The sequence below is a fragment of the Phyllobates terribilis genome, unplaced genomic scaffold, assembly GCF_046119375.1.
Source record: "Phyllobates terribilis strain yellow unplaced genomic scaffold, ASM4611937v1 Scaffold_1__5_contigs__length_1240528914, whole genome shotgun sequence".
Lineage (NCBI taxonomy): Eukaryota > Metazoa > Chordata > Amphibia > Anura > Dendrobatidae > Phyllobates > Phyllobates terribilis.
The window spans coordinates 492313110-492327042 of NW_027362761.1; the positions used below are offsets into that span (position 1 = coordinate 492313110).

The 13933-nt window shown below is 47.6% G+C and overlaps 1 protein-coding gene across 1 annotated transcript in view; it reads left to right on the forward strand.

Annotated features, from left to right (window-relative positions):
- The window catches only part of SV2C (synaptic vesicle glycoprotein 2C), a 436269-nt gene that overhangs the window by 354965 nt on the left and 67371 nt on the right, over positions 1-13933 (forward strand). Inside the window, exon 6 of the mRNA XM_073680145.1 lies at positions 3747-3836. Within this exon, the coding sequence (XP_073536246.1) occupies positions 3747-3836 (90 nt within the window). The remainder of the gene's footprint in view (positions 1-3746; positions 3837-13933) is intronic.

Sequence of the window (13933 nt, forward strand, 5' to 3'; positions counted from 1 at the left end):
GGGCAACAGTCAAACAGTCCTATATCAGTCCCAACGGGGACCACACCTTTCTCTGAAACAGTCCCAAACAGATCCTTTGTACCCTGACGGTTAACTATTTACACTGGTATGCCACTGTTCACTGGTAGCAATACCCTCCAGCTGCTCCTTGCTCCTCATGATCTTCAGGCCCGTCCGGGCCTTCTTGGTACTCAGAGTCCGAGTGGTACTGCTCCTCCTCTTCTACCACTCTGTGAACGTGCAGGGCGTACCATCCCTTCACGCCTTGGTGTCGGGTGTAGGACACCACGTCTCCTGGATATAGATCCCGCCCTCGATGACCTTCTGGCAGGTGGCTCTCTACATCCCTCCTAGTCACGAACACGTTGCTGATGGTCTCAGGATCTTTAATGAAACCCCAGCCATGTTCCATGTGAAATTTTACGACAGTCCCGGTGACTCGGGGACCGCTGGCTGCTCGGGGATCTCGTCGGGCCTTCATCTTCTGCTCCGCACTTTGGGCCTGCAGCTTCTCCTGTTTCATGCGCCGCTCCCGCTGCTCCCTCTCGAACATCTCCAGCTGTTGGCGGCAGTACTCCCGTCGACGGGTGGCGTCTGGGGGCGCTAGGCCTTGCGACCGGGCCTGCGATTGTGGTCTGCTGATCACGCCCGGGGTCAGAGGGCACGGCGTGGGGCGGGGCTCGCTGGCGGTGTCGATGGCCTGGGAACCGGTTGGTAGCGGTGGAGGCACGGTGTCGATGGCGGGTTCAGGTACGTTGGGCTCCGCAACAGGGTGCAGGGGCAGGTCGGCGGCCCCAGGGTTCGGGGTAGGGTCGTCTCCGTTACCTGCCTCTGCTGTCGCGGCCTCCTCCGCGGCGTCGTCCTCGGCCTCTGCTCTGCTTTCACTGCCCTCGGTGGCTGGTGTGCCACTGGATGTCGACAGCGCCTCCTGCTGCAGGATCACAGCCCGCCGGGCCATTTCTTCTTTCCACCCGGCAATCACGTCCCGCTGCGCTCGGACAATCCTCCGGTCCAGCTCCTCCAGCGCAGCCCGCGCATACTCGGGGTCTTCCTTGGGGAGGTGCGCTAACAGCTCTGTGAAGCTGCATGGTGGTGCGGCCTGCAGCAGGCCCCTTGCCAAGGTGTTGGAGCTGGCTCCTTTCTCCATCTCCGGGTGCAGCCTGGCAAGACTGATCCAGACCGCGCCCTGCCCCACAGTTTTCTTCTCTTTCCGCCCCCAGGGGGGGTGGTCCTGGGGCATTCTGCTGACAATCACTCTCAGGGGCAGCCCCCCCACGTTGACGGACATCTCCACAGCCGCTCTCATGGCTGTTGGGGGTGGGCTCCTTCTTTGGCGCCATTCTTGGCCCTGGCCCACGATGGGAGGTGGCTTCCTGTTGTCTTTTGGCGCGCACATTATGGCGCTCATGCTTCTGGGGCGGGCGCCATCTTTGGTACAATAAAACAGTCTCTTTTCAGGCACGCAATACCCGCTTGTGGCGGGTGGGTAACGATCCTGCCAACTACGCCAAAGCTGACTCGCCCCCTGGGCCGTGGGGCACGCGGAACCGGGCAATAGGGAGACGCTGGGAGTAGCAGTGGCGGCCCGGTCCCGCGGCTCAGGGTGGTCAGACCAATGATAGTCTGCTATGTACTTGTTGATAATGTCCGACTACGCCACCCGTGGATTTGCGGTCATTAGGAACCGCCGCTGCAGGGCAGACCGCTGGGGCTGATGGTGGGTGCAGCTGAGGTGGTGTGACTCCCCACGGGAAGAGTGCAGCCCCATGGCAGTGTAGTGGATGGTGGGAGTGATGGTGGTGAGAGTCCTAGTACCGGTAGTGCTGGAGGCGCGAAGGAGCACACAGACAAGTTACAGTCCAGGGTCTTTACTCACGGTTAGTTTCCAAGTCACTTCAGCTGGCGATGACTGCCCGAGCCGTGCTGCGTCCACCAGGTGTGGGGCTCGGTCAACTCCCAGGCAGTTCTTGAATATGGCACAGGACCCCCTTCTTTCCTTTCTCTGGCCTGCCTCACCAGTGACCCACTTTTGTCTAGCTGCCGCGGACCTGCGCAGGTAAACGTGTTCCCCGTTCCCCGCTGTCCTTTATGGTGCCTTCCTAGCAGGTTTGATGAGATGTCGCACCAATAAATGATCACGACCTCCGGTCTTTGGCTGAGGGTTGTTTCTCCTCCACCAACTTGGGATCCGGTACCCTTAATCTGCCTGACCCTTCACCCTGTATTCTCGTGGGTTCTTAGGGTCCCTTCCACCTTCTTGTTCCTAAGCCCCTCTGTTCCTCTCTCTCTTCCTTTCTTGTTCCTTCTCCTCCTGTTCCCACTTCTCCTCCTTCCTCGGCCTCTTCTCTAGGCCCACTTCTCCTTCTCCTCTCAGGCCCCGGCCTCTTCTCTAGGTCTGCCTCTGGAGCAGCACTCAGCCTGAGCTGCTGCTCCCTGTCAGCTCTCCTCTCAACTTCTCCTCACAGACTGAACACTGTTCTAAGATGGCTCCTCCCTTTTATACTTCCCTCTAGCCATGAGCCCAGGTGACCAGCAACCAATGGGCTCCTTCCTACGCTCAGGAACCAACCCCTATCTGCCCCTACAGCACTGGGTGTTCCAACCCCCCTCCCCACACCAGTCAGGGACATAGTCGGTCGTGCCTGCACTTCTGTCTAGTGGGAGCACCGTTGAGCTGTCCCTCGGAAATGGGGTGTGTGTGCTGTATGCAGCTAACTGAGCCCTGGTCCATACTCCATCCTTACCTGGGAGTGGAATATCACACCTCTGGCAGAGGTGCAATACCCCTGTGGCGGCCGAACCCTCAGGGCGCTACATCTGCAAAATTAGACAAGGATCTGGCAGCATCACATTATTAAGGGATCTTCTATACTGTACACTATAATCTCTTGCTGGGAAAAACAGATATTTTGCAGACTAGAATATAATCTGAACAATTATTCGACTCCACCAATATAGGTCAGAGGTATTTGGCAGACGCTTATATCCATACCTCCATAGAAATGTTAATGGAGGAATATCGATAGCTAAATGTTGAGTTATTGTAATAACTATATATCTATCACATATTCTAAGATCTATTTTATATCTGTAGCCAGATTTAGATGTGACGCTGATTGGTTATACAAATATACAAGTTTTTTCAAAAGTTAAAAATATAGAAAATGGGAGATTGCCAGTTCACCGAAAACATGCCACCCAATTGTGATCCTGGGAACCTCGCTCAGAAATTGAGGTGCCATAAGTGACGTAAAATATATAGAACATATCAATCCAGCTCTGGAATCCAACCGGATAAAAAATAATCTTCTTTATTCCAGCATATAAAAATCCTAGGAAATCACCACACAAAATAAAAACCACAGATGCGTTTCAGAACCAAGTCCTTATTCCTTGCATGATCAGGTCTACTGTTTTCATTCTGTGTAGTGACTTTCTAGGATTTTTATATGTTGGAAAAAAAGAGGATACGTTTTTATCCGAGAGGACTCTAGAGCTGGGTTTATACGTCCTATGCAGTTTCCACTTGTTATGCCCTTTTCCGATTAAAAATCCCAGCACACGGATAGGACCACACATGGGAGATCTGGGATTACATTACTGCACTTATAGGACAACTATTTTAAGCTAATGTATTTGTTAATAGAGTTTTATAAAAAAAAAGAAAAAAAAGAAAAATGAAAAACATTTTCTAGCTGCATCCAGTTATTCTTTTTACACCATTTATTGTTTGTTTAATTTTATAGACTGGAAAACATGATGAAGCTTGGATGATCTTGAAACAAATTCATGACACAAATATGAGGGCTCGTGGACAACCGGAAAAAGTATTTACTGTGAGTATCATGAAACGTTTATTTCCCACCAATAGTTTGGTAATAAACTGTATAGCCCAACAACTCATATTAGGGGTCTACTAACTGCTTTTTGGTTATGTTAATGTACCCTAAAGGCACAATTACAGGGGCAGATAATTGCAGATAGAGTAGTAGGTCAGTCAGTGCTTGTTTGCTTCTATTTAAGCCTTATTCACACATCCGTGTTGCACATACATGTACTATCCGTGTTTTTCACAAATACATCATTACCATTATAGTCTGCGGTGCTGGTCACATGTCCTTGTTTTTTTTTACGGTCCATGTGTCCATGTAAGGGCTCGCTTACACTAGTGCATGAATCGGACGAGTGCAATCCCATAAAAAAATCAGATAGGACTCGGACCAATGTTATTCAATGAAGCAGTGCAGATCTGTGTATTTTTTTTTTATCAGAAATGATGAGAAAAAATCACATGCTGTGAATTCACTCCAAAATCAGACAGTGCGAGAAAAAAATTGCATGTCATACGGATCAACAGTATAACATCCGATTTTTTTCGGTTAGGCCACGTTCACACGTTCAGTATTTGTTTAGTTTTTTACCTCAGTATTTGTAAACCAAAACCAGGAGTGGGTGATAAATACAGAAGTGGTGACGTGTTTCTATTATACTTTTCCTCTGATTGTTCCTCTCCTGATTTTGGGTTACAAATACTGATGCAAAGAACTGACCAAATACTGAATGTGTGAACGTGGCCCTACATTACAATTCTGTAGCAAAGGAAACTAAAAATCGCCCTGTAAAAGATTAGTAGCTGCTGAGTAAAAGAACTGGTTGTTTATGGATGACAAGTGAGAAAAAAATTGTACCACTCTCCTGGATGAGAATGGGACCAATTTTTGCTTTTTTTTTTAACATTAGTGTAGAGACATGTCAATTTTTCTTAAGTATTACGGATTAAAAATGCTAATACAAGTCTATGAGTCGGTAAAAAAAACATCCGTGTCATCCGTTTGACATTGCGAAGGATGAGAAGCTCTGTAATTTATTTATGTATCCATCCGTGAAAATCAGTGATGAAACACAGATCTCTAACACCAGTGCTATTTTTTTTTTTTTGCGTATGTGAAAAATACCGATGTGTGAATGAGGCCTTACATGGAGTTGTCATTGGCCGTTCATTCGGTCGCCTTAGTGTGGCCACCACTTTCCTGCCTACACAAGGCGATGTGCTGCCGCCCAATGATGATTCTTGTTGTTTGGCTGGTGGACGTGTTAAGATGGGGCAGTAATTGGGGAAAAATACTTGTAGAAAAGCTTGTTTATTAGCGAATCATTCACCCATGTAGCAGTGCCTTAGGTCACAAATTCACAGCCCATGCCCATATTAAGTAGACATTAAATACAGTTGTCTAGATATACAGTAAGTTTTATCTTACAGTGGTGGCCAAAAGTATTGGCACCCCTGCAATTCTGTCAGATAATACTCAGTTTCTTCCTGAAAATGATTGCAATCACAAATTCTTTGGTATTATTATCTTCATTTAATTTGTCTTCAATGAAAAAACACAAAAAGAATTGTCCTAAAGCCAAATTGGATATAATTCCACACCAAACCTAAAAAAGGGGGTGGACAAAAGTATTGGCACTGTTTGAAAAATCATGTGATGCTTTTCTAATTCGTGTAAATAACAGCACCTGTAACTTACCTGTGGCACCTAACAGGTGTTGGCAATAACTAAATCACACTTGCAGCCAGTTAACATGGATTAAAGTTGACTCAACCTCTGTCCTGTGTCCTTGTGTGTACCACATTGAGCATGGAGAAAAGAAAGAAGAACAAAGACCTGTCTGAGGACTTGAGAAACCAAATTGTGAGGAAGCATGAGCAATCTCAAGGCTACAAGTCCATCTCCAAAGACCTGAATGTTCCTGTGTCTTCCGTGCGCAGTGTGATTAAGAAGTTTAAAGCCCATGGCACTGTGGCTAGCCTCCCTAGATGTGGACGGAAAAGAAAAATTGACGAGAGATTTCAACGCAAGATTGTGCGGATGGTGGATAAAGAACCTCGACTAACAACCAAACAAGTTCAAGCTGCCCTGCAGTCCGAGGGTACAACAGTGTCAACCCGTACTATCCGTCGGCGTCTGAATGAAAAGGGACTGTATGGTAGGATACCCAGGAAGACCCCACTTCTTACCCCGAGACATAAAAAAGCCAGGCTGGAGTTTGCCAAAACTTACCTGAGAAAGCCTAAAACGTTTTGGAAGAATGTTCTCTGGTCAGATGAGACAAAAGTAGAGCTTTTTGGGAAAAAGCATCAACATAGAGTGTACAGGAAAAAAAAAGAGGCATTCAAAGAAAAGAACACGGTCCCTACAGTCAAACATGGCGGAGGTTCCCTGATGTTTTGGGGTTGCTTTGCTGCCTCTGGCACTGGACTCCTTGACCGTGTGCATGGCATTATGAAGTCTGAAGACTACCAACAAATTTTGCTGCATACTGTAGGGCCCAGTGTGAGAAAGCTGGGACTCCCTCAGAGGTCATGGGTCTTCCAGCAGGACAATGACCCAAAACACACTTCCAAAAGCACTCTAAAATGGTTTGAGAGAAAGCACTGGAGACTTCTAAGGTGGCCAGCCATGAGTCCAGACCTGAATCCCATAGAACACCTGTGGAGAGATCTCAAAATGGCAGTTTGGAGAAGGCACCCTTCAAATATCAGGGACCTGGAGCAGTTTGCCAAAGAAGAATGGTCTACAATTCCAGCAGAGCATTGTAAGAAACTCATTGATGGTTACCGGAAGCGGTTGTTCGCAATTATTTTGGCTAAAGGTTGTGCAACCAAGTATTAGGCTGAGGGTGCCAATACTTTTGTCTGGCCCATTTTTGGAGTTTTGTGTGAAATGATCAATGATTTGATTTTTGCTTCATTCTCTTTTGTGTTTTTTCCTTGCAAGCAAATTAAATGAAGATAATAAGACCAAAGAATTTGTGATTTCTATCATTTTCAGGAAGAAACTGAATATTATCTGACAGAATTGCAGGGGTGCCAATACTTTTGGCCACCACTGTATATCCTCCAAGCCAAAATCTCATAAATATATGGTACAAGTATCTGATTGGGTGTGAACTATACCTGGAATATCTGCCAGGGTTTTGGGCAATGTAATGTTGATACATTTAAGGGGTAGTTTACTATTTGGACATCCCTTCTTAAATACTGTATTTTCAGTGTAAAATAAATAGAATAGAAACTCACTTCCCTCACTGGTGCCGAGCCAGCGATATGGGCACCAGGTCTCCTAGCACTCACGTGACATTGTTATACCTTCTGAGCGCTGCAGCCAGTCAGCCACCACTAATGGGCTGCTTCACTCACACTTTCCTCAGACGAAACTCGGATGTCTGGGAGAAGTGTGAGAAATGTGCTGATCAGTCGCTGATTGGCTGCAGCACTCACTTGGTATAATAATGTCAATGTCACGCAAGCGCTGAGAGACTTGGTGCTGTCATTGCTGGCATGGCGCTGGCGCGGGAGGTAAGTGTCTCTTCTTTTTATCTTACATTAGGGAATATAGTGTTTAATAATGGGTTGTCCAAGTAGTAGATAACCCCTTAAACATGGATCTGTAATATGGCTTAGTGTATTACGTGTTCAATAGGAGTTTTAGCTTTATCAAAAAATCTTTAAAATGAGTCTGTCATCCCCAAAAGACTAATTAAAGAACGCATACCTGGGGCCTCGCAGGCCCGCCCTATTAATTGCTTTCTATTTTCTGCAAGATTACTTTAGTTAGAATTTTGAAACTCTAGGTATTCCTCAGGTATATAGTTGTTTGTCATTTTTGTTTGAGTTATTCCATGTTATTTGCACACGGGCCTAAAAGGCCCCAGGTATGTGAAAATGTAGATTTTTATGGTCATGCGTTCTAGGGTTAAACCACATATACTGGTATGTAGGGACTTAGCACATATAAAAAAGCATTACTGTAATATATATTTCAGTGGCTTAGCTGCCAGAAGAAAAAAACTTTTTGCATGCTTTGTTGCACCCTTGCCATGGCCAAGGGCTCTGTGTATTGCTACGCTCCTTCAATCAGGAGAGCGCTGCTGAACTCCATCAGCTGCTCTGCACCTCCGCATGAACACTGCAAGAGCCCAGTTCACATAATGTCATTATGTACTGCAGACCGGAGCCAAAGAAGAGAACCCACCAAGACACTATGCGAGCTGAGCTCCTGCAGAGGTAAAGAGCAGCCGACTGAGTTCAGGTAGCTATGTCAATCAAGATATGAACAAAATGTTCAGTATGTAAATTGAAGGGGTGGAACGGTACACTAAGCCCTTAGCCACGCCTAGGGTGCGCCGAAACTCCCTCAATTGCATCTGAATTTTTTTTTTCTGCCAACACAACCACTGGAAAGTATACTAAACGATTTAGTTCCCTACATACATTTATAAGTCATATAATTAGTTTTTTGGGGGTGACAGACTCCTTTTAAAAGAATCCTATTGTAGGGTGTTTAAATGTGCCCCATACAGTGCTGGCCAAAAGTATTGGCACCCCTGCAATTCTGTCAGATAATACTCAGTTTCTTCCTGAAAATGATTGCAATCACAAATTCTTTGGTATTATTATCTTCATTTAATTTGCCTTCAATGAAAAAAAGAAAAAAGAATTGTCCTAAAGCCAAATTGTATATAATTCCACACCAAACCTAAAAAAGGGGGTGGACAAAAGTATTGGCACTGTTTGAAAAATCATGTGATGCTTCTCTAATTTGGGTAATTAACAGCACCTGTAACTTACCTGTGGCACCTAACAGGTGTAGGCAATAACTAAATCACACTTGCAGCCAGTTAACATGGATTAAAGTTGACTCAACCTCTGTCCTGTGTCCTTGTGTGTACCATATTGAGCATGGAGAAAAGAAAGAAGACCAACAAACTGTCTGAGGACTTGAGAAACCAAATGGTGACGAAGCATGAGCAATCTCAAGGCTACAAGTCCATCTCCAAAGACCTGAATGTTCCTGTGTCTTCCATGCACAGTGTCATCAAGAAGTTTAAAGCCCATGGCACTGTGGCTAACCTCCCTAGATGTGGACGGAAAAGAAAAATTGACGAGAGATTTCAACGCAAGATTGTGCGGATGGTGGATAAAGAACCTCGACTAACATCCAAACAAGTTCAAGCTGCCCTGCTGTCCGAGGGTACAACAGTGTCAACCCGTACTATCCGTTGACGTCTGAATGAAAAGGGACTGTATGGTAGGATACCCAGGAAGACCCCACTTCTTACCCCGAGACATAAAAAAGCCAGGCTGGAGTTTGCCAAAACTTACCTGAGAAAGCCTAAAACGTTTTGGAAGAATGTTCTCTGGTCAGATGAGACAAAAGTAGAGCGTTTTGGGAAAAAGCATCAATATAGAGTGTACAAGAAAAAAAAAGAGGCATTCAAAGAAAAGAACACGGTCCCTACAGTCAAACATGGCGGAGGTTCCCTGATGTTTTGGGGTTGCTTTGCTGCCTCTGGCACTGGACTGCTTGACCGTGTGCATGGCATTATGAAGTCTGAAGACTACCAACAAATTTTGCAGCATAATGTAGGGCCCAGTGTGAGAAAGCTGGGTCTCCCTCAGAGGTCATGGGTCTTCCAGCAGGACAATGACCCAAAACACACTTCCAAAAGCACTATAAAATGGTTTTAGAGAAAGCACTGGAGACTTCTAAGGTGGCCAGCAATGAGTCCAGACCTGAATCCCATAGAACACCTGTGGAGAGATCTCAAAATGGCAGTTTGGAGAAGGCACCCTTCAAATATCAGGGACCTGGAGCAGTTTGCCAAAGAAGAATGGTCTACAATTCCAGCAGAGCATTGTAAGAAACTCATTGATGGTTACCGGAAGCGGTTGTTCGCAGTTATTTTGGCTAAAGGTTGTGCAACCAAGTATTAGGCAGAGGGTGCCAATACTTTTGTCCGGCCCTTTTTTGGAGTTTTGTGTGAAATGATCAATGATTTGATTTTTGCTTCATTCTCTTTTGTGTTTTTTCCTTGCAAGCAAATTAAATGAAGAGAATAATACCAAAGAATTTGTGATTGCAATAATTTTCAGGAAGAAACTGAGTATTATCTGACAGAATTGCAGGGGTGCCAATAATTTTGGCCAGCACTGTATATGTTTTCTACTTTTTTGTTGCTAGTTGCCATTTATATAAGGTAAATAACAGAAAGACAAGGTAATATACAGTACGTATGGAATTTATATTTTTTCCATATGACTGCGAGCAGTGTCGGACTGGGTGCCAAGAGCCCACCAGTAACCAACTCCAGGGCCCCACTTTTCAGCTTCATGCAAATGTGACATTATCCTCAATCACAAATTTATATATCAATGAATTGGGTAGATTTTTACATGAATAAGATGCTGCCTTTGTCTGTACATAGTGATTCAAGTATGATGCGCCCCCTGGGCCGTGGGGTACTCGGTAACCGGGCCAGTCGATGCTGGGGGATGTCACAGTGGCAGTGACCCGGTCCGTGACCCAGGGCGGTCAATTAAAGGGGAATGAAGAAGGGGAATAAAGTTTTTCTATATAATGTTCGTGACGCCACCTGTGGTATGCGGTTATATGGAGCCACCGCTGCGGTGCGGATCCTCTGGAGCTGATGGTGATGCAGCAGAGTTGGTTCAGCTCTCCACAGGCAGAGCTTAGCTCCAGGGCAGGGTGTAGTGATACTATAGGGTAGATGTGGTTGGTGCGGTGTAATGCTGGTGATGGCGCTGGCGCAGCAATAATTCTAGGACACAGTGGGGTGCAGTCTTCAGATTTACTCACAGTTGTCAGACTCCTGGTTACCAGCACCAGGGTAACCTTCCACGTCGTCCTGTGTTCACCAAGGAAGGGGTTCAGCAATCTCCCAGGTATTTCAGGAATACTTAACGGGACCCCATTCTGTGTACCTTCCTCGGTCGTCTTCCTATGCTGGCTCTCACCCTCCTGCCCTGCGCCTCGCAACCATTGTCCCAAGCCGGTAACCTCGGATCTTGGCGGGCGACGTGCAGTCCCCTGAATCCTATGCGGCCACCTTTTCGGCAATATAATTGTGGTAGTGGGTAGCTGCACCTTGAAAGTACAGTAGCCTCCGGTTATCTAGCTGAGCCTTGTAGTTCTCCACTAGTTAGGGGCCGCTCCCCTTTGCGGCCTGATCCCTCCATGTCCTTGTAGATTCGGGCGCACGGGTGGCTTCCGCACTCGCCGTGCCCCTGGGATCCCCTCTGTTCCTGGAGCCTTCCCTCTGCTCCCGTCCTCTCCCAGCCTGTCCTCCTGGGCTTCTCAATCTAGTTCCAATCCTCTCTCCTCTCTTCCTGAGAAGAGCTCCTACAGAGATCCTGCTCCCACTCTTTCTCCTCTCAGACTGAACTCAACTCCTTCAAGATGGTTCCCTTTTTATACTCCTACTCAAAGTGCTCCCCTGTACTGCTTCCTCCACCCACACCCACTACATGGTTCCCCCTCTCTCGGTTCACCCCACTTCCAACCAGGGACAGAGCTCAGCATTAAGCCAGTGCATCTTGCCCCACCTGATGGTCTGGAATGGTGTAGTGTTGGATGCAGGTGGGTGGGTCCCGGGCAGTACTCCCTCCTTACCCTAGAGTGGGATACCACACTTCTGGGTGAGATGCAGTACCTCTGTGGCGACTGAACCCGCAGGGGTGCCACATACCCCCCTGGTAAAACACAGCACGTCCGCGGGCTGGAACAGAGTAAAAACACAGGTGTTTTAGACTTACAAAAATTTTTAGAATGCATCACATAGAAGAATAACAACTTTTTCTTCCCTTTATGGGAGGCTCTTTTCTTAAACATTACAGGTTTCTTATCAGCTTACAAAACATTATAAAACCTTCTTCAATAATATTTTCTTCACATATATAAAACATTTGTCATATTAAACATTTTTCTTAAAGCTACAGTGAGATCCATAACCGAGTGTCCATCTCACTGATGAAGGTGCAACATGAGGGACCTGTCCGAAAACCCTCAACATAGGCCTTGGGCGTGGCTGCAGGGCATAGGTGATCCAGCTGTTGGACCACATCTTCGGCGACGCCAAACAGGTTTTTGTTCAGTGGTCTTTTTATATAAAACCAACAAGAAGCACTTTAAGAACTGTAAACTATTTACAGATAAAAGTTTTTACCTGCTCACCATCCACAGGCTAAATAACCTTGTACCTTTACTGGGTACTCTAAATAAACACACTTTTCAAACACTCAACATTATTGCAATACCCTCCCGGGTAACTATATACAGTTTCTTTCACGTTTAACTGATGGTTCAATAGTGGTGCTCCCTCCTGGCAGACACCTGTCCACTATAGGCTGGCCCAGCCGGGTCATCAGCCTCAGACGGCAGAGGCATGTCCTCCTCCTCCTCCACTACCCTGCGTACATGGAGGGTATACCATCCACGCGGTCCCTTGTGCCGGGTATAGGTGACACGGTCACCAGGGTAGAGGTCTCGGCCGGGATGTCCTTGCTGGAGATGGGACTCCACGTCCTGCCGGTTCACACAAAAGTCTTTAGCTAATTGTGGCTCCCTTATGAAGCCCCATCTGGCTTCCAGGTCGAACATTACTACAGTCCCTTCTGCACGGGGACTGGGTGTGGCCGGCTTTACCTTGCGGGCCCGGGCCTTCTCCTCCATATTGCGGGCCTCCATTCTCTCCCACCACTCCTGGCGCTCCTGACGCTCTGCTGTCAGCTTCCGGAGCCCCCGCTGGCACTGTTCCTCCCTCCGAAGGGCCACGGTCTCGGTCTCCCTTGGGAACCCCATGAGGTTACCCTCCGGGTTGTCTCACCGGAACACTTCACCTCTCCCCTTTCTGGGGCGGTTCCATGGCTGCTTGCTGTCAGCCCCACCTGGGGGCGGCTTCGCAAGCCTGATGGACAAATCTATGTACATGGCCACAGATGCATGGGGCAGGCTCCGCTTTTGGCGCCATTCTGGGACCCTGCCCACGATGGGAGGTTTCTTGTTGTCTTTTATCACGCACATAATGGCACCCGTTCTTCTGGGACGGGCGCCACATTCAGTATACAACACAGTCTCTAGGTGCACAGTACCCGGTTACAACGGGTTGGTCCATATCCTGTTCGTGATGCCAAATATGACGCACCCCCTGGGCAGTGGGGTACTTGGTAGCCGGGCCGGTCGATGCTGGGGGATGTCACAGTGGCAGTGACCCGGTCCGTGACCCAGGGCGGTCAATTAAAGGGGAATGAAGAAGGGGAATAAAGTTTTTATATATAATGTTCGTGACGCCACCTGTGGTATGCGGCTATATGAAGCCGCTGCTGCGGTGAGGATCCTCTGGAGCTGATGGTGACGCAGCAGAGTTGGTTCAGCTCTCCACATGCAGAGCTTAGCTCCAGGGCAGGGTGTAGTGATACTATAGGGTAGATGTGGTTGGTGCGGTGTAATGCTGGTGATGGCTCTGGCGCAGCAATAATTCTAGGACACAGTGGGGTGCAGTCTTCAGATTTACTCACAGTTGTCAGACTCCAGGTTACCAGCACCAGGGTAACCTTCCACGTCGTCCTGTGTTCACCAAGGAAGGGATTCAGCAATCTCCCAGGTATTTCAGGAATACTTAACGGGACCCCATTCTGTGTACCTTCCTCTGTCGTCTTCCTGCTCTGGCTCTCACCCTCCTGCCCTGCGCCTCACAATCAGTGTCCCAAGCCGGTAGCCTTGGATCTTGGCGGGCGACGTGCAGTCCCCTGAATCCTATGCGGCCACCTTTTCGGCGATATAATTGTGGTAGTGGGTAGCTGCACCTTGAAAGAACAGTAGCCTCCGGTTATCTAGCTGAGCCTTGTAGTTCTCCACTAGTTAGGGGCCACTCCCCTTTGCGGCCTGATCCCTCCATGTCCTTGTAAATTCGGGCGCACGGGTGGCTTCCGCACTCGCCGTGCCCCTGGGATCCCCTCTGTTCCTGGAGCCTTCCCTCTGCTTCCATCCTCTCCCAGCCTGTCCTCCTGGGCCTCTCAATCTAGTCCCGCTACTCTCTCCTCTCTTCTTGAGCAGAGCTCCTACAGAGCTCC